The sequence below is a fragment of the Sander vitreus genome, chromosome 13 (assembly GCF_031162955.1).
Source record: "Sander vitreus isolate 19-12246 chromosome 13, sanVit1, whole genome shotgun sequence".
In the NCBI taxonomy this organism is placed as follows: domain Eukaryota; kingdom Metazoa; phylum Chordata; class Actinopteri; order Perciformes; family Percidae; genus Sander; species Sander vitreus.
The window spans coordinates 12,264,346-12,283,869 of record NC_135867.1 but is presented as its reverse complement, the minus strand read 5'-3'; the positions used below and the strand labels follow the sequence as shown (position 1 = coordinate 12,283,869).

The following is a 19,524-nucleotide window of genomic DNA, read 5'->3' as shown; positions in this document are numbered from 1 at the left end:
ACCAAAACGTGAGGCCTGAGGGGATAAAATGATTCACTTGAAGTCTGAGGTTGTGTAACAACATTTTTTTGTTATTTCTGGTTTATCTGCTCTTGTGACCCCTTGGAAAACCACTGCCACAGACTGTATAGGAATACCTATAGTGTTTACCCTTATCAGTTTACCCTTTTCAGCGGTTGCATAGTTTTATTTATAAAAGTGCATCATATTTTATAAACTCATGTTTTGTATTTAAAATCTTAATCTGTAAAGTAACAATAGTAAATTAAATGTAAAGATAAATGTAACATTAAAGTACAATTTCCTTCTGGATTGTGGTAGAATATAAGAAATAGAGAAACTCTTGTCAAGTGCCTCACATTTATTTTAATACTGGCAGTTATACAATGAAGACACTAATGAGCAGTATAGTGTGGATTGCATCTCCTCAAATGTGACTGGTGTGGCTTCAATAGGAGTCTCTTTAGAGTTATAGCTTCAATGTGTAGTAAACAGTCTATGGGTAAACCCCGTGTTTAGCAGACATGCTATGACTAGCGCTAGGACCCAGTTGAGCTCTGGATGATGAACCAGCGGCTGCCGAGTCAAACTATAAACTGTAGCGGCCACTCTGACTCACTTGGCCGCACAGAGGCTGACAGAGCTCCGCTGTGTCTGTGGCGAACACGCCTCACATGTTCACAACCGTAACTTTTAAATAAAAGAACTAACCGGAAATAAGCACCCAAACTTTCAAATATAAAACGACATGGACTCCAAACGCCAGAGTGGTGAGTAACAGTCTCTCTTTTAATATCACATGTTCATATCCGCGAAAAACTACAGTAACCATGTAATAACTTTGTAAAGAAGTCCCCATAAATATAAAGGCATATGTATATTTAAGCACACTTCTAAGGAGATAACGTTAAATAGTTACACAAGCGCGAAACAATTCAAAACAGGATAAATACCCTACACTAAAATAGCATTAGCCTACATCCTTGTTACTTAAAAGAGATACATATTAACATTTAAAACAACAGAGCTGCAACCGTTTTATTTAATTTGCGTTCCCATTTAACAAATTTAAAGGAAAGCGCTATCCGTCAGTTTATCTGAGTTAACCGCCTCGAACCCTGCTGCTCCCGGTTACTTGTGCTGGAGTAACTGGAGAGTGATGTCATAATACCTACACGCCGGTTGGTGCGCTGTGTGTGTGTGTGTGTGTGTGTGTGTGTGTGTGTGTGTGTGTGTGTGTGTGTGTGTGTGTGTGTGTGTGTGTGTGTGTGTATTATGGGATGGAGGAGGTGTCCTCACTCAGGTAGTGATGCAATCTGATACCAACAGAGATTTGCCCCGCTGGAAGCAGCACCGCTGGAAGTGAAGCAGCAGCAGAAGCAGCTGAATGGCTGCTCTGTTTTCAGACTCCTTCAGGCGACAGTGCTGCAAACAGGAAGCTGCATTATGTGACACCAGGTGATGAAGCTGTGGCCTGAATTGAAAATCTGGCAAACAAGGCTTACAAGTGATTATCTGAAAGGAAACAATGGCCATTACGAAGCATTCATTCATGCTTTGTTAAAACACCCCTGTATGTTGCCTACAGATTATTGATCTAATAGGCCCATTATGCATATGAATTTGCACACTGGGTGCAGCGTTACAGTACTCACTACCAGTGTTACATTAGTCACATCAGACATTTTGACTTGTCACAGTAGGAGAAGCACAGGTGTTGCTAACACTATTAATGGCTGTTGTTGTTTTTTTGTTTTTTTATCAATGGCTGTTTTACTCAAGTGTCCCAGTAAGTCATGACAGTGAGCCAGCATGCATAACACCTGGACCCTGAGACCATCATTAATCAGCCATCATTAAATGTACTGTGACAACTCAAAATATCTTCCATGAAGAAGGCCTCTCAAACACCTGAGCTTTGTGGCCAAACAAGTGTGCAGCTGTGCACTACAAAAGAACATACTCTCACTGTGGAAAAAACAGGAATAATTGATTATGATGTTCTGAGCCAATATCTCAACAGCTGCAACAAATTTGTACCAATTGAAGGTCTTAAAATGGCTTTTGATACGGCGGCGTTAAAACTACAGGGGCAACATTCTGTTTTAACGACTGTCACAAGCCTTGACCTCGACCATGGTTCCCTTACATTTCCTTTTCCCTTTCCCTCCTCCTCACCCAGCGATCCTCCACCCACCCCCCCTCGTTCAACTCTCTTTCAGAGTCAGAAAAGGCCAGAACTCTTTATTGATTTAATTCTAAGTCGTTGTTCAAAGGGCAGGGAAATTACTTTGCCTCTGTAAACCCAGAGTGAGCTGTACTGCAAATCAACTGCAGTTGTGACTTTTTGCGACAGAGATATCCAAAGCAGCAGGTCTGTACATGTTGGTGTGTAGGTGGAAACTAAGCTGATGTGGCGATAACTCTGCTACTATACAGGAAAAACACTGAATCATGTTTTGTCCAGCTGACAGTTATCACCACCACAATATCACACCTGAAAAACGATAAAATACTAGTGTTTTGGTTGGTGTCTCTGTCTATGTGTGTGCAGGTGTGTGTGTGTGTGTGTGTGTGTGTGTGTGTGTGTGTGTGTGTGTGTGTGTGTTTTAGTGTGCTTCTTTTCATCTAACTCTTGACAAGAAAGCAAATCAGTATTTTTTCCCAAATGTCAAACTGTTCCTTTAAACGGTCTAAAAGATGCATAGAGCTGCAGGGTTGTGTGTATTTTCTTAGTGGTTTATGACACAAGCAAAACGTTCACATGACATGAAGCCACTTGATTTAATGCTAATATCAAAAACATCACTGCAGGTTGAAAGGAAATGATTAATATTTTGTGAAAGATGTGTAATTACTTAATTGCAGAGAGATAGATTAGAAGATCAATCTCGGCAAGAAAGCTTTATATTCCAAATTGTCAAAATGTTTCTTTCAGCTGGAAGAAAGGGGATTCTTTTTTACACCAGAATGCAAAAACACGTTCTTTGTTGAGCTAATTAAGGAGTGTGGCTTTCCCATGGTCATTGTAGTGTCTGTATGGCTTCATACCTGGTGAAACCACAGCACGACAGTCTGGGTTTTAAATTAGACTCATGCTCTGCCACAGTGTCTGTGCCAGTGTCATGCTCCTGTTTCCTGTGTCTTCTCACCATTTACTATCTGAGGAAAATGATAAGATGCTGAAAGAATGTGAAAAAGAGAGAATTTCACAGCTTATTTCCCCCAGCTGTTTCTTTTCAAAGATTTTGCTAGTTTGGTTTCTGGAGGGGACTTTTTGAAGTATAAGACTGAATGCTAACCCCGGGCGAGCAGTGACCCCATCTTCTGTTGTCACGAAAATATGAATTACAGGATGCAGAATCTCTGAAGTAGACTTTTGTCTGAGAGGGAGCTGCTGGTGTCGCCAAGACTTGAACTCTGACCTTCGTCTGAAGAGGATGGGTGTCTGGAGAAGGGATGGAGGGAGGCAGATGAGGAAAAGGAGTTAAAAGGAAAGGATCAGAAAGGGAGGGAGAGAAAGAAAGGAGTGGAATGGAGAATGTGGGATCTGGAGGGACCTCAACCTCTGGGAGTGTGTGGGAGGCAGGAAGAGGGCGCCTGCTTTAGTGCAAAACAGCAGCTTTATACATTGTGGAGGCTTGAAATTCTCCTAACTTGAAAAAGGAATGACAACGTATCGTTGTGTCACATAAGTATAATCTGAATGTTACTGTTGCAGATAATTATGTGCCTCAGGCAACGCGATTCATTGAAACAATTCAATGCAATGTACTCATATATTTCTTCCTAGTCCTAAAGTGTTGGAAAATAAAAAAGGAGAGATAGTTTGGATGGGAGCAGCAAGTCAGGGAGAAGGTTAGCCTTGGATGGGTGTGATTGATAGGTTAGACGTGTAATGGATGGGAGTCAAAGCCTCAGGTTAGGAGGAGAAAAGTATCTTTTCTCTGTCACTATGCTGTCCATAGGTATTTTGTGGTGGGATAAACAGCACCAGCAGTAAGTAGTAGTAGTTGTTTTGTTCTGAGCTGTAACCAAACATGCTAAATCAGTTCAAATGGGAGTCGCATGCTCAGGTCTCATGACTGACCTTCCTTCTGTCTGCGGACACACAAAAATGTGGGTAAAAGACACAAACACATTTCCCAAAGTACTCTTGTGACTTTATGCTTGCTCTGTATAGGGTTAAATCTTCTTTTTAAGAGACAAATTAAAAAAGTTTGTGCTCCCTGTAGAGGAGTGGAGTTAAGTGAATGTCCATTACCAAATTCAAAAAGGAAATCTGTGCTGTGCTGTGTGTGTGTGTGTGTGTGTGTGTGTGTGTGTGTGTGTGTGTGTGTGTGTGTGTGTGTGTGTGTGTGTGTTTGAGCGTGTGTGTGTGGAATGGGGGGTTACAAAGATCTCTCTGTGGGTGAGACCGACCGCAAGCCTCCTCAACAGCTGATTCTCAGCCTCTGAACCCTCCGGTGCCCCCAGACAGAGAGAGAGAGAGAGAGAGAGAGAGCTGCACAGACTTGGAGGAGGGCGAGAGACATAATTGAATGGACGGCCTTGACTGTAAAGTTAGACTTCAAGAAACAGAAAATAGACCAAATGCCTACTGCTGGCTTTGTTTACTCTGAGATTGATTACATTGCATCTTGTGTTTTTTCAGCTTGTGTTACAACATTTCCTGGATACGTGAAGTACAATAGATCAATAGAGAAACTTCTTGAACTGCTTATTCAATAGATAGTGAATAAACTGAGAATGGTGACAGAAAAACATCTGGAAGGAAGTGTGAACAGAGATGGACGGAGAGTTTAGGACGACAGAGGATGTTGGGACCTTAACAGTCTATGGTTGGGACAGAATGAGAAACAGCAGGACGGAGAGAAATGAAAAAAGAGAGAGGGGAAAGCGGGAGGAGGGGGGTGAGCGAGAGGGGGTGAGACCCACAGTAGGATGGAGGAGAGAGTCAAGATCAGGAAGGAGTGGAGGGACGCTTCTGTCGACAGCTAAGACAGGAAACCGCAGCTGCTGGCCGAGAAATACTACTAAACACACACACACACACACACACACACACACACACACACACACACACACACAGCTGCTGGAGATATACTGTATCCTTTAACCCTGAATGCCCATAGATCGAGACCATGCAGCTGTGTTGCACCACACCCCTCTTAGACTGTGTGTGTTAGTTCCTGTTTTGTTTTTTGTTCGGGTTTCTGACATTGTATTGTTTGCTCTGGTCTTGCAGAGCATTGTAGTCATCTAATTTTGGCTCCTGTGGAGACAATAGAGTATTGTCAGACTGGGGGTGGAAGACTGAGGGATTTTCTCTCACTCTCTCTGTCTTCACACTGTGTGTGAGAGAAAGAGAGACTGTTTTGATCTTATTTTAACTTAACTCTTAGCTCTTGCACATTTTTCAGTGTATTTCATCCTTGAACATCTATACTTACCTGCTACTAAAAACATTTTTTTACATGAATTTTAACATCTGATTTGTCACCACTGAGGACGTGGTCAGTTTTTCTGGCTACTGTATGGCACATTAGAAATGTTCTTCCTAATAAAAATGAAATGAAACACTTGGTATAGTGCTTTCAGAGTTTATTCAGACTGTAAGAAGGACAAGAGGTCAAAAGGGATTTTTTTCAATTTATCCGGGGAGAAGATTTATAAAGGAGGTACATTACTTTCTCAGTGGCTTAAAGAAAACACTTTTCAATTGTATGTCCCATGTTGAGGTTTCAGCATGCCTGCTGAAGTATCCTTGAACTTCCTGTCAACATTGTTTGTGTTTTGGGTGAAACGACATTGTAAATTTAAAACTTTTAATGAAAAAAAGATTTAATGTTTCCCCACAATATTTTTCTTGGCAGTGTGGAAAAAACCACTTAAAGAGCACGTGGGCCATGGTGAGACAGTAAAACTTTCCACTGAAACCCAAACAAAAGTGTAATAATTTTAGGGTTAGCAGCAGCTCTTAAACTCATAATGAGCCACTCCATCTGTACAATGGCAGGAATTATACTTCATCATATTAATAGTGGCCAATTAAAGGTCAGTTGATTACTCTACTATAGAACTGGAGCTGTCTGCTTAAGACCCAAATGTCCTTTATGTCAAACATCTGTCTCTCAGACATCTCTTATGAATGAATGATCAACTGAATGAACTAACTCAGGCAATTAGGTAACCAGATCCTATTCTATCTCTAGTGGAATTACATATTTTCCTCCTTTCTTTGGCTCCATTTCCTGGAAGCTTCCTGCCCCCTCCTCCTCACCTCCTTTCTCTCTACACCCCCCCTTCTCTCTGTTGGCTCTGAGCAGGATGTGTGGCAGAGCTTTTGGAACAATTGTCAAGGTCAACAAAACACACAGACACACAGGATGTCAGCGTTGAACATGAAAACTATTTATTTTTCAAAGACAGCTTGAAATGTCCAAACTGAAAGAAGGACTTTATTGTGGTGGTACAGCGACAAGAGGACAGACTCACTAATACACAACAACACTGACTAGGAAAATGAATAGGGCAATGTGTTAGGATGATAAATGTCTCCTCCCTGTCAGCTGTTGCGACAGGCGGTAAGCTGAGTTCCAAACTGGCTTAATGCCCCTCGTGAACTGCCTGTTTTGCTCGCACTTGCTTGTATGGCCTTGCATGTGTTTGTTAAATTGATATTTGATGCACTTGTTGTAATAGCATAAGAATTTTAGCCATACTAAGAGTCCGCAGCGTGGGCCTTTCATGATGGTACTCGACGCCAACGAATACATTTATACTATATGCTATATTTCATTCTGCAAACATAATAATAGTATGTTCTTTTGTGTTTTTCAGTTGTGATGGAGCGACTTGTGAGCGAGCTAGGCTCTCTGCTAAAGATGCTGGACCAGGAGACGGTCAGTCCTGCCACTGCTGACAAAATGGCCTCCATACGTAACATCCTGGACTCGATGTCAGGTACAGAACCACGTATCAGATGGAGGGGGCATTGTGCATAACATCTCTGGTATATATTTATCACCTCATAAGCATCGTTAGGAGACAAACACCTTTAAACTTTTTTAATTCACTGCAACAACAATGGTAATATTTATTTTGGATGCACTCCTGCTGATGTGATTTTTACAGTTGGCAAAACATAGCTTCCATTAATTATTGTACAGCGTGGAAAAACAGCACACACATATTCGTTTATATAGTTAATTCATTCGACCGAAAGCTTTACATTACTTTTTCCAAACCCATTTTTTATTCTTTCATTGAGCCTGAATTGAGTCTTCTTGCATCAGTAAGTAAGCACTTCATTTCAAGCTGCTGGGGGTTGACACATCAAAGGTACAATATGTCATTTAACAAGGACAACATGTTAAATGTCCAACAGGGAAAAGTAAATTTAAAGTGTTAAATGAGGCACAACTACAAATGGGATTTTTTTTATTTGATGTGATTTGAACGAGCATGCTTATGGTTTTTCAGCTTCATCCTGCGACACATTAATTCAGTGTGACTCTTGCAGCCGAAGCATTTCTGAGTTGAGCAATTTGTTCAAGGTCACTCCAACAGTGTTCATTCAGACAAGGACAGAGCATTCCTTTCTTACTTATCTTCTGTCATGAGCCAGCCATACTGCAACTGCACAACACTGCATAAGTACTGTAATTGTATTGCATTAAGAAACATGCACATGGACATCAAATCTTACTGAGGTCTTTACAGTAGATCCTTTTTTATCTCTGAGATGCAGGATGTCAGAGAGGATAAAAGGATTGCAGTAAGAGGATAATGAAATGTAAAGTTAAGAGAGGATAATGAGAGGAGGTCAAAGAAAGGAGTGAAGCAAAACATCCTGGTGGTAACACGTCCTCACAATTGTTTGAATGGACCAGGGCTGCCCTGCCCATACTCTCTCTTCAGGTTTTTACACAGCACATTAGCATATTCCACTTCAATTCAGCTTTTTACAGCCAAATACCTTGAGCATTTATTTCTTAAGCTGATTCGGGAGGTTTAGCAAACTTTCACATCATTTTATGACTTTAGTTATCTTTGTTCTTCTGGTACAAAGATTTGCAAGCTCCAACCTGCGCTCCTTTGTTGTCTGACTTACAAACGTAGGTCTTCATACAATTTTTGTCTAAAGATGCAGATTGTCCAGTATTGATACTCACTGAGAACTCTCTGAGCACTACACCACTCCCTAAGCATACACCACAATCCTAACCCTAACTTTGATCCTATTTCTAACCCCTAATTTATCTTTTCCACAGTCAATGGATCAGACGTCTACGTGAACAGCTGTCTCTATGGCAACGGCACTAGTTTTGTAGAGTCTCTGTTTGAGGATTTTGGTGAGTAGACCTTCAAACCAGTTCAGTGTTATGAAGACTTAGTTAGTTAGACATTAGTGTTTATTTCCAATCATCATACCACAACATCTACAAAATGTACAATATTATAAAATGTATTATATATTATAGTTATAGTAACATTAATCCTCTTCCAGACTGTGATCTGCACATGCTCAGTGTGTCTCCAGTGGAGCAGAAAGAGCACAAAGACGAAGAGGAGAAGACACATCCCAATAAATCTGTAAGTCCTCTACAGTATCTACCTGTCAGTCCATCTGTTGTTCTGGAAACTAAAACTTTGGTTTAACTTTCACCTCAGATGCCGACTGACACGCCCCCCCCTCCTCTGCCAACCACCCCCCTTCCTGATGACTACTATGAAGAGGCTGTTCCTCTACATCCTGGATCCACCCCTCAGTACTTTACCACCAACATGAACAGTTCCGTAAAACTCCAAAACACAGATTTGCACACTCATGAAATATTGTAACCTACTGAATTATTAGAAGTTTCTCTTTTATCTCATCTCGACTCTTCCGCTCCTCTGTTGCAGCTTCTAGGAACTCTGTGGAGGATGCCTACTATGAAGATGCAGACAATAACTACCCCATTACCAGGATTAATGGGCCGCCAAAAAACTCCTGTGAGTCTACCCTCTCTTGTGCTTAGTCATGTTAGCAATTCAAATATACAAATATAAACAGAGGCATGTTCTGGTTGGAAGTAAGTAGAATACACGAATGAACAGAACCAGAAGTTGTTGTAAATAAATGATTTATGTTATTTTTGGTGCTCAGACAATGACTCCGATGCTCTGAGCAGCTCCTACGAGTCTTACGAGGAAGAAGAAGAAGAGGCCAAAGGGCGAGAACAACCTCAGGGATGGACGGCTGAGGAGAGTCCCGATGAACCAGTGAAAGACTGCCGCATCTGTGCCTTCCTGCTGCGAAAGAAACGCTTTGGCCAATGGGCTAAACAGCTCATCGTTGTCCGAGACAATAAACTGCAGGTAAATAGAGCTGCTCATGTGTCTTTATTTAAACTTTCTAACTTTCGAGGGTCTAATGTCATATCTGGTGTTATTTTGGGCTAATTTTCGTACAAAGTGAAATAGCATCAAATAGCATCAAAGTAATTTTTTTGTGACTTGGAGTTACAGTGTCTCAATATCTCTCATTTACAGTGCTATAAGAGCATCAAAGAGAGCACTCCCCACACAGAGCTCCCTCTGAATCTGTGTAACGTCATCTACGTCCCAAAGGAAGGCCGGAAAAAAAGACATGAGTTGCGCTTCTCGTTGCCTGGAGGCGAAGCTCTAGTCCTGGCTGTTCAGAGTCAAGAGCAGGCCCAGCGGTGGCTCAAGGTACCTATATTCACTATAGCAGAGGGCTGGTGCCGAGACAGACAGGAGTGGGGCAGGACACGGGGGGGAATAGGGCTGTGGGGGACAATACAGGGTTGTTTTAAAGTGAATATTTTCTTTTTCTGGAACCAGGTGGTTCAAGATGTTGGCAGCCAATGTAGCAACACTGAAGGACTGGATGGATCCACTTCTCCCATCATACAGAGGAAGTTGGAGCTTGACAAGGTATGCGCATGTGTTTCTGCATGTAGTGTGTTTATCTACAGTATTTGACAGTAATGACTTTTACTGTAATATCAATTTTTTCTTCATTTACTGAGGTGTGTTTCATTCTGAATCTATACTCTAGTTTTCATGTCTGTTGCTGACATCAGCTTTTTCAGCCCACGCATGACACATCTGTTCCTTTGGCTTCTAGTTATAAGCAGTGAGTGAGGTGACATTATTGCGGTTGCTGAGCTGGCCAGTTTTCAAAGAGCTTCATACCCTCAACAAAGATTTGGCACACAGCTGCAGAGCCAATGAGCTGAATGCATGGTGACATGGCAGTTACACCCAGATGGCGGAATAGGTTTAAAAATACATAAAGTCAATAAACATACATCAAGAAGCTGTCATTTTTGTTGACATGATTTTGCTCAGTTAAAGGACAGAGGGATTTGTCAAAACAGGGTAGATATACAGTATATGTTGATATGTAATATTCCTCTCCTCTTCTTTAACAAGGAAAAATAAGTAATAAAGGTTTCTCCTTTTTTTTTGGCCAGGTGCTGCAGTGTGACCGGCAGGCATCAGACTCAGACAGCGGGCCGACAGCAGAAAACCAGTCCACTGCACAGGGACCAGGACGGGACACCATAGACTCAATGAGTAGGTTTACCTTCATAAGATAAAAATTATTGATTGTTATCGACTCTTTTATAATTGTTGGTTCAGTTAGTCAAGCTGAGGGATACAGCAGACTACTCTTATATACTATATTGCTCTACTGGCTACCCACAAGCTAACGGTCAAGTCCAGTAAATAATGGGCAGGGTAAGCTAGCACCCCCAAATCCCATTCCATTGGAAAAATGAAGGTTATAATGTTTAAATGTACTAAAATGTTTTTGTGAAACTGTATTTATGAAGATGTTGATTCAACTTCATTTTGGAAGTTATAGTTTGTGGTGCTGTTAGACTGTATTGGTATAATGCTGAGAGGTTTTTCTTTCTCTATTTCCACACCATTATCCCAAATCATTGAGGTTAGGCAAAATATTGCAAACACTTAGTGCTGTTAATTAAAACCTACAATATTAAAGATAATATTAGTATTAGTGGCCTCTGATCCCAAACCCTAACTATAACCTATACCTAAAACCAAATCTTAACCCACAAATGGTCCTTGAAGGAAGTGAACACTAAAATGTCCTCGATTTCCAAAAAGCCTCACGGCCCTGAACTCAAGTCCGCACGAGTACAAACACACACACACACACACACATCCTTATAAGAGTCTGATAAAAAGCACGTACACTATTTTTGTTTGTCTAGCCACAAAATCAGGAAGGATAAACCAAGTGATCCTTGATGTTGGGTCAGAATATAGGTCAAACATAGTCATGTTGTTTTGACATTGTTACAACCTGTTTACTGTCCAAGCGGCTCTGAACCTAAAGAGACATGAGAGAGAGGGAGAGACAGGAAGTGAGGCACGGACAGATATGACATCCTTCCTGTCCTCTTCCTGCGATTGTCTCCCACTGACATCATAGGAAGTAGGGTGGACAGAGCGCGGTGGCACCTGGTACATGCGGTTTGGACATTCAAACACTCTAGGGATATGCTGAATAAATAAAAGACATCTCTCTAATTAAATACAATATATTATTTTTCAATTCTAAAAGTACAGTGAGTCCTGAATTGATGATTTCACAAGAATGTCCACTTGAAACCTTTTATTCTCTTCCACTTTATATTACAAGTTTTTGTTTTAAAGTAATTGTAAATGTTTTTTGTATTAGAAAGTAATATTTAACACAAACACAGCAAGAAACTACAGTGATGAGGTCTATATGTTGGTATATCAAGTGCTCCTCGACTCCACGACCACATTGTCAGCCCCAGCCCAGTCTGACCAGGGTATGTTTGATTTCAGACAGGGGGAAGCGCGGAGCATTCTCAGAGCTGACAGGGTCGATGAGCCGAGCAGCTGGGAAGAAAATTAATCGGATCATCACTTTCTCCAAACGGAAACCTCCTTTACCGGGAGAGCCTCCCTCGTCCTCTGGTCATCATGACAACCCACGCTGTGGTGAGGACACACATTGATCAAGACGCTCTTTGGTTGATTGACTGTCTGGTTGGTTAGTTTGTGGATTGCTTATTTAAGTGACTGATTGATGATTAGATTATTTGCTGAAGTATTTGCAATTTAACATTAGTTTGATTTAAAACAAGTTGATGCAGATGATATACAATCCAAATAGGTGAGAAAGGCTGTAGGCAAAAACCACCATTGTGCTGTAGGAGTATTGTTTCATAATTCAGAATTGTATTTTGTTAAACTGCTTAAATATATATCCTTTATTTACACTTATGAACACATTAAAGGGGTGGTTCAGAATTTTGGACAGAGGACCTCATTTCCAAGTTAGCTAAGTTAGTTAGTGTGTTATTTATCAGTGGAGACCGTTTTCAACACGTTTCATCCAGTCCTTCCAGTTGCAGAGTTCGCTGGTGCTAGGCTAGCGCAAGTCAACAGTATCTGCTAGCCTGTCACTAAAAACAGTCTTACCCACTCCACAGTACACACGAGACAAATAAATTATAACGCCAGACTGTCGATGTAAATGTCTGATGATAGAATAATGTTAGAAATAAAACTACTCTTGCATCGCATTGCAATACTTTGTTCCCTGTAGTTGGTAGCATAGGCTACAGCAGCGGCAAAGTGATATTACCTAGGCTAGCAGTTAGCCCAGCCAGGTATCTATCAAGGGTGTAGCTATACTGTTAGCTAACGTTGTCACTCTCCACAATGCATTGAACTGTAACGTTATCTCCACTAACGTTGTCAGTCTCAATCTATCAGTAGCAGCTAGGCTAACATTATGAAAGGGGCTAGCTTTATTAGCTAGAGTAGCCTACCAAAAGTTATTACCTGTTCATCAGTAGCTGTTGGTGAATCTGGAAAGACGGATGGAACCACATTCGTTGTCAGTGACTTGTGGTCCTTTAGATTGCGGGGTTTTCAAAGTCGTCTGGTCTAAAATGATCACTGCACATTCGCCACTTGAGTAGAGTCTCCGTCGGTGTCTTGATGTCCAAGCCAGTAGCAAGAAGCCACAGTTAGTTCCTTTCTGGATCTCCCAATGGAAATTTGTGGAAACTTTGTGGTGCCCATCTGTTTGGTTTATTTTTACAATTTCTAAATGCATGCTGAATCACCATGTGGCCTAGTCCTTAGTTTCCAATCCAATGCTTCAATACCAATGTACTAGGCTACTACTAGGTGTCCCGACTGGAGAACGCTTCTCTGTTTACTTTTCGGTGCAGTACTACTAACCAGAGCAAAGTAAAATTCCGCCGCTGCTGAGAAACTAGTCCCTCAAAATGTAATGCGATCATTGAGATGTAAGGGTAGTTTTATAGCATTATTCTATCAACACAGACATTTACATCGATAGTCTGGCGTTATAATTTATTTTCCTCGGGTGTACTGTGGAGTGGGTAAGACTGTTTTTAGTGGCAGGCTAGCAGTTACTGTTGACTTGCACTAGCCTAGCACCAGCGAACTCTGCAACTGGAAACGTGTTGAAAACGGTCTCCACTGATAAATAACACACTGGTTAACTTGGAAATGAGGTCTTATGTCCAAAATTCTGAACCACCTCTTTAAGAAACAGACACCTTCTTTACATCATGATAGTTTAAAAAGAATATATATATATATATATATATATATATATATATATATATATATATATATATATATATATATATATATAGCGACTAAACATGTCTTTTCATCACTTTCAAATGCCTCCTGTCTTTCTCCGCAGGCTTCCTCAGTGTGTGTCTCAGCGGCTCTTGGAAGGAGCGTTGGTGTGTTGTGCGAGGAGGTAGCTTGTACCTGCAGAAGGACCCCGGGGACCAGCGCCCACCAGTCATTGTGGTGCAGCTCCAAGGTGCAGAGGTGGTGACTGGAGGCCTCGGCCCCAAACATCCCTTCTCTTTCTGCATCCTGCAGGCGGGCAGCGAACTAGCATCTTTAGAGGTAATGTATTGTGGTATCAAAAGATCAATTTTAACTGGTAGAGGAGATTTAATGTAGGCAGATTTTTATGTCATTGTAGACGAGACAGAAAGTTTAACATGTGCACAGGGAAGACACACCTACATTTTTCTGCAAACCAAGTACCTTTGTTTATGTGCGTTTGTGTGTGTGTGTGTGTGTGTGTGTGTGTGTGTGTGTGTGTGTGTGTTTGTGTGTGTGTCCGTCCATCAGGCCAGCTGCTCAGAGGATCTTGGCCGCTGGCTGGGTGTGTTGTTTGCAGAGACCGGCAGCACCACTCTCCCTGAAGAACTGCACTATGACTACATCGACGTTGATACGCTCACTGACATCCGGCACGCTGCCAGACACTCCTTCCAGTGAGTCACTTCCTACAGTATATGTTTGCATGTTTCCGCATGTATCCAGAGTTTTCTGTCTCTTTCTGTCTCATGGGCTTTTATGCTGAAATACATCTGTCTCTGTTTTCTTCCTCTCAGGTGGGCCACTACCACTGCTACTTCCTCCAGCAGTGCCTCGACAGACTCCAGAACATATGATGAGGTCTATGAAAGTGTTGTGGTGAGGAAACATCATGTGTACCAGTGATAAAATACAATATCATTAAACATGAAGACGCTTTAAAACTTTTTGAGTCTTTATCTGCCGCTCGACTCACCCCGCTGATCCTCTCCTCTTCCTATCATGTTCAGTTGCAGGTTTATCTAAAATCACTACAATTATTATGAGACTTCTGCCTCTGTTATTTTGCTGTTTGTGGGTGGATGTTCAGAATTAAACATGAGTAAATTACACATAAATCTTCCTTTATGGCTTTTGCTGTATAGTTTTAGTTATATATATATATATATATATATATATATATATATATATATATATATATATTTATATATATTAGATGCATTAAAATAAATTGGGCTTTGGGTTTTTCCTATAGGAGGGGGATGTTGAGAGCAGAGCTGGACCGGTGAGACGTCATGCCTCCTTCTCCAGCAGGGACTCTGAAAAAACTGAGCAACAGGCCGCCGTCAAAAGACACGCCTCCAGTGAGTCTCCTTTGGTTTTATAATTGATTAGACTGGCTACATAAAAATGATATGATAGAAAATGTGGCTGAAAATTGTTAGATATGTTACATCTGGCTCCCCCTGCTCATGATTGTGGTGAAAAGTAAAAGTTTGTCAAAGGGAATAGGTAACTAGCTCAATGACATTTTTTCTCATCATATACATAGCAATGCTGGTGCAGGTTGATTTATTTTCTGCCATGTATTGTGTTAGATGTAAATCAGTATGGACGGTATGGGAAGACGCGTGCAGAGGAGGACGCCAGGCGGTACCTGACTCAGAAAGAAGAGCTGGAGAAGCAAAAGGAAGAGCTCAGACATGCACTGATTTCATTCCGCAGGGAGAAGAAGGAAGTGAAAGAGGAGATGAAGAGTGATACAGGTCAGAGACAAATCACACGCAGCACTGTTTAAAGTGCTCATATTATGCTCATTTTCAGGTTCATAATTGTATTTAGAGGTTGTACCAAGATAGGTTTACATGGTTTAATTTTCAAAAAACACCATATTTTTGTTGTACTGCACATTGCTGCAGCTCCTCTTTTCACCCTGTGTGTTGAGCTCTCTGTTTTAGCTACTGAGTGAGGCATTGTGCTTCTGTTCCATCTTTGTTGGGAGTCGCACATGCGCAGTAGCTAGGTAAGGACTACCAGCCAGTCAGAAGCAGAGTATGAGGGCGTGCCATGCTAGCAGCTAGGCGAGCATTATAACGTGTGTTACAAAGTGACGCACGTTTGTCACGGAAGTAATGGCTGGACTACAATAGAGCTGTTTGGAGCAGTTTGTGAACAGTGTTTTCTGTTGGCGATGGTAAGTCCCTTTTGGGTGGACTTTGGGCTTTTTCACTTTGTAAACTTATAACATACACAAAAAAGATATATAACACAATATGAGCACTTTAAACCAGCTTTGTAGCAGTCCTAACTGTGTGTGTGTGTGTGTGTGTGCAGGTCATGGTCTGGAACAGCGGTTAGCCAAGCTGGAGACATTGTGTAAACAAAAAGAAGAGGAGAGGGTAGAGCTGGAGCTCAGACTGACAGAGGTCAAAGAAAACCTGAAGAAATCGTTAGCTAGAGGAGCACTGGGTCCTCCCACTGACACCAAGATCAGCATCAAGGTAGGCTGCTACAGCAGAGATGCTCTCCTGTATCATTCTTATAGAAAACTATAAACTGTCATGAGAAAGTCCACTGCATATTTGCCCTGTTCTTTGGTAGATGTCAGATTCTTAAAGTGCATTTAGGTGGCGGACATGTCCCATCACTGGTACATCTCAGTACATGTATCTTTTCAGATTTATCACTGCTTTAGAATGGACTAATTGGACATTTTGGGATATACGCTTGTTCACCTTCTTGCTGAGAGTTAGATGAGACACTCTCATGTCTGCCTGCTAAATATGAAGCTACAGCCAGCAGCAAAATCTGCCTGTCAGCACATTTAAAGCTCACTATTTAACATGTGTATCTTGTGTGTTTTAATCGGTACAAAAAACAAAGCCTAAAATCGGCACATTGCAGATTTACAGCGAGTTACCTGCTGAAATGTTCCTTACCTGTGGCCAGCGACCTCCTGGAGTCTCCTCTGGATGCATGGCCACCTCACGTTGGTGACAAGACTCCAGGAAGTTACTTATCCTGGCCATGAAATAGTCCATGAAAGCAAAATAAGCGTATTTCTCAAACTCTTCAACTTTTCCTTTGAATGAGTGGACTCTGGCATTTTCTGTTTGTGTGTACAGGCACAGGGCAGCAAGGTTGAAAAGGTTTACAATGAGACTTTGCCGATCAACTCAGCATCGGAGCTTCGTAAACGCCCTCCGTCTCTTCACGCCTCCTCCAAGGGGAACGTCATGCAGAAAGCAAAGGTAGGGTGTGTGTTTGTTTGTATGTGTTAGTGTGTGTGTGTGTGTGTGTGTGTGTGTGTGTGTGTGTGTGTGTGTGTGTGTGTGTGTGTGTGTGTGTGTGTGTGTGTGTGTGTGTGTGTGTGTGTGTGTGTGTGTGTTATCTTTTCCTCACTTTGTGCTGTGTCATGGCTTCCAGGAGTGGGAGTCAAAGAAGGGGACCTAGACTGAACATAAACGAGTTGACAGATGGATTCATGGAGTGAGAAAACTGAGCTGTGACAGGAGGATGTATAAAAGAAGAAACTGATGACGATAACTGGCACTGGGAAGAAGAAGAGGAAGAAGAAGAAGAAGAAGAAGAAGAAGAAGAAGAAGAAGAAGAAGAAGAGGAGGAGGAGAAAGGGGAAGAGGACAGACCCTGACACAATCTTTCCTCCCCTTACCTATCAAGAAAAAGAGGAAGCTTTGCAAGGACAGGTGCTGTCTCAACCACTGTAAATATGACAGACTTCACTGATATACCAGTACAGTATTAATGTGGATCACTCTGAACATGAAATGTATATGTTTGTGTAAGTTTGCATGTCTGTTTACATTTGCACAGGGCTGCAAAACATGAAAATGTGATTATTTCATAGAAATTCATCGCAAAGGGAGTGTGGTTCATCAACACTAAGTTCAGAGTTACAGGCAAGACTTCCACTGATTTTATTCCTTTTTTCAGGATGTTTGTCAATGTAAAATGAAAAACTAAAGTAAAGAAATTATTACCTTAAGTTATCTTTATTAGTGAGAGAATTATCCCACACATTGTTAGGTGTGTTAAACCATTAAGAAAGGATATTGAGTATGACACTGTTCCTAAAAACAAATGAGTAAATGTTTATTGTTGCAATGTGAAACCATTGGTTTTTAACCATTACATGTGTATTTTGTTTTTATATATATTTGCCTATTGCACTTTATCTTGTTGTAATTTCTGATTGCACAAATGTCTTGGATATTAGCCTTAGCACCCCAATTCAGAATTGTGAGGATAAATGCCTGTGTCTGCTTTCATCACAGATATTAACATACACACATGTTGGAGTAAATTATACTTCATCAAGAAACGTTGTACACCGGACTGTTTAATTGTGTTTTTTTGTTTGTTTCAATTTCACTCTAAGAAACCAACAGCAGAATCACAACTGTGACCTATAAGCACCATCTAGTGGCAAAGTTAAACTGTAGCACTTTGAACATTGTTGGGGTGTCAAATTTCCACACTTTTGCAGTTAGTATACATGAAATCAATATAATTTACCACTTTGTACTAACTGACAATGATACAATACTTCCAAGACTTTTATAGTTATATTTTCCTGATGTGTTCACAGATTTTCAGGTGTGAGCTGCTCCTCCATTTCCTGTCTGTACATTGTGTGAGAACACACCTAAAAAAATAATGTGTTTTTAGTTTGCATACTGACTGAGCCGAAATATTATTTTTTTGTTTTTGTGATTGTGGGAATATGTAAATGTAATGATGTTGTTTGCATGCAAAACATATTACATTTTTTTTACATGTATTACATTGCATTACATTTTAAGTATCGTTTATTTTGTTACATTTTTGTTTCTATGGGTGTAGCCCTGTGGATTGACTGCGCCTTTAATACAGGTGGGTGCCTCCGATTACGTGTGCACGCGGGAGAGCAAACCGTGTTTTGACCGCAGTGAAAAGTGTTCGTTTTGAAAGTTAAAACGCAGACGCAGAATATTTCGTTTGACAAAAACGCGTTATGAATTTTGGAAGTGTTAACATCTTTTTTCTTTCAATACACGTTTTTACATTTGGAGTTGTAAACGCTCCGCAGTAGGCCAATTAGAATGACCCTACACAGCCACCACTGCAATAAAAAAAACGTACTCAATCTGAAGGATTATATATGACCATTGATTTCTTCAACTCAAAGGGATTGAGTTTTGCTTCTAAAATATTTTTTTGGGATTGGATAAATCGCTGTTGTTCATCAAAGATAATTACCATAGAGCACAGTAAGTAGATTGTTTTTTCTACTTCGATACTTTCCCAGTGTGAACCTATTTTATACAGTATAGTGTGATATATTACATTATATTACAATATTACATCATCAAAACTTGCGTGGAACTTCTGAAATGACACAAGGGTGGAAAACGTTCTGCTGCATCGCGAAATCAAGCACAAAAGTATTGTTTTTAACAAAATTGTTATCAGCCTAAAAATAAGTATATTCTCTTGCTATGTTGTTTATCTTACTTAGATTTTATAAGACCAATCATGTTTGAGTGAATCTAAATCAAGTGACTGCAAACCTTTTATATGCTACTTCAAAAACTTAAATGGAGCTGGTTTAAATAAACATTTTCAAAACCGCACTCAGAACATCTAAAAACAACCAAACGGGAACGTTGTGCGGAGGTACAGCGCAACCACAAGAGAATGTTTCATTTGGTTGGTTCCCTTAACGTTTAGGGAATGTTAATTCGCATGAGGGAACATTCCCTAAACGTTAGTTTTTGGTTTGGTTCGAACTAACCTTTAGGGAACCAAAACGTTCCCCAAACGTTCTGTGTTAGTGGGATTATC

At 40.8% G+C, this 19,524-nt stretch overlaps 1 protein-coding gene across 1 annotated transcript; it reads left to right on the top strand.

The window, feature by feature from the left end:
• The first annotated feature begins 602 nt into the window (after positions 1–602).
• On the top strand, positions 603–18,510 carry LOC144527819 (actin filament-associated protein 1-like 1). Its single transcript, XM_078266090.1, has 19 exons — positions 603–770; positions 6,844–6,966; positions 8,277–8,357; positions 8,513–8,598; positions 8,677–8,797; positions 8,911–9,000; positions 9,155–9,366; positions 9,541–9,720; positions 9,853–9,945; positions 10,488–10,590; positions 11,860–12,015; positions 13,766–13,980; positions 14,212–14,357; positions 14,478–14,559; positions 14,936–15,044; positions 15,279–15,446; positions 16,015–16,181; positions 16,806–16,931; positions 17,107–18,510. Exons 1-19 carry the CDS (start codon positions 749–751, stop codon positions 17,131–17,133), a joined length of 2,307 nt encoding a protein of 768 aa, XP_078122216.1. The 5' UTR covers positions 603–748; the 3' UTR covers positions 17,134–18,510.
• The last annotated feature ends 1,014 nt before the right edge of the window (positions 18,511–19,524 follow it).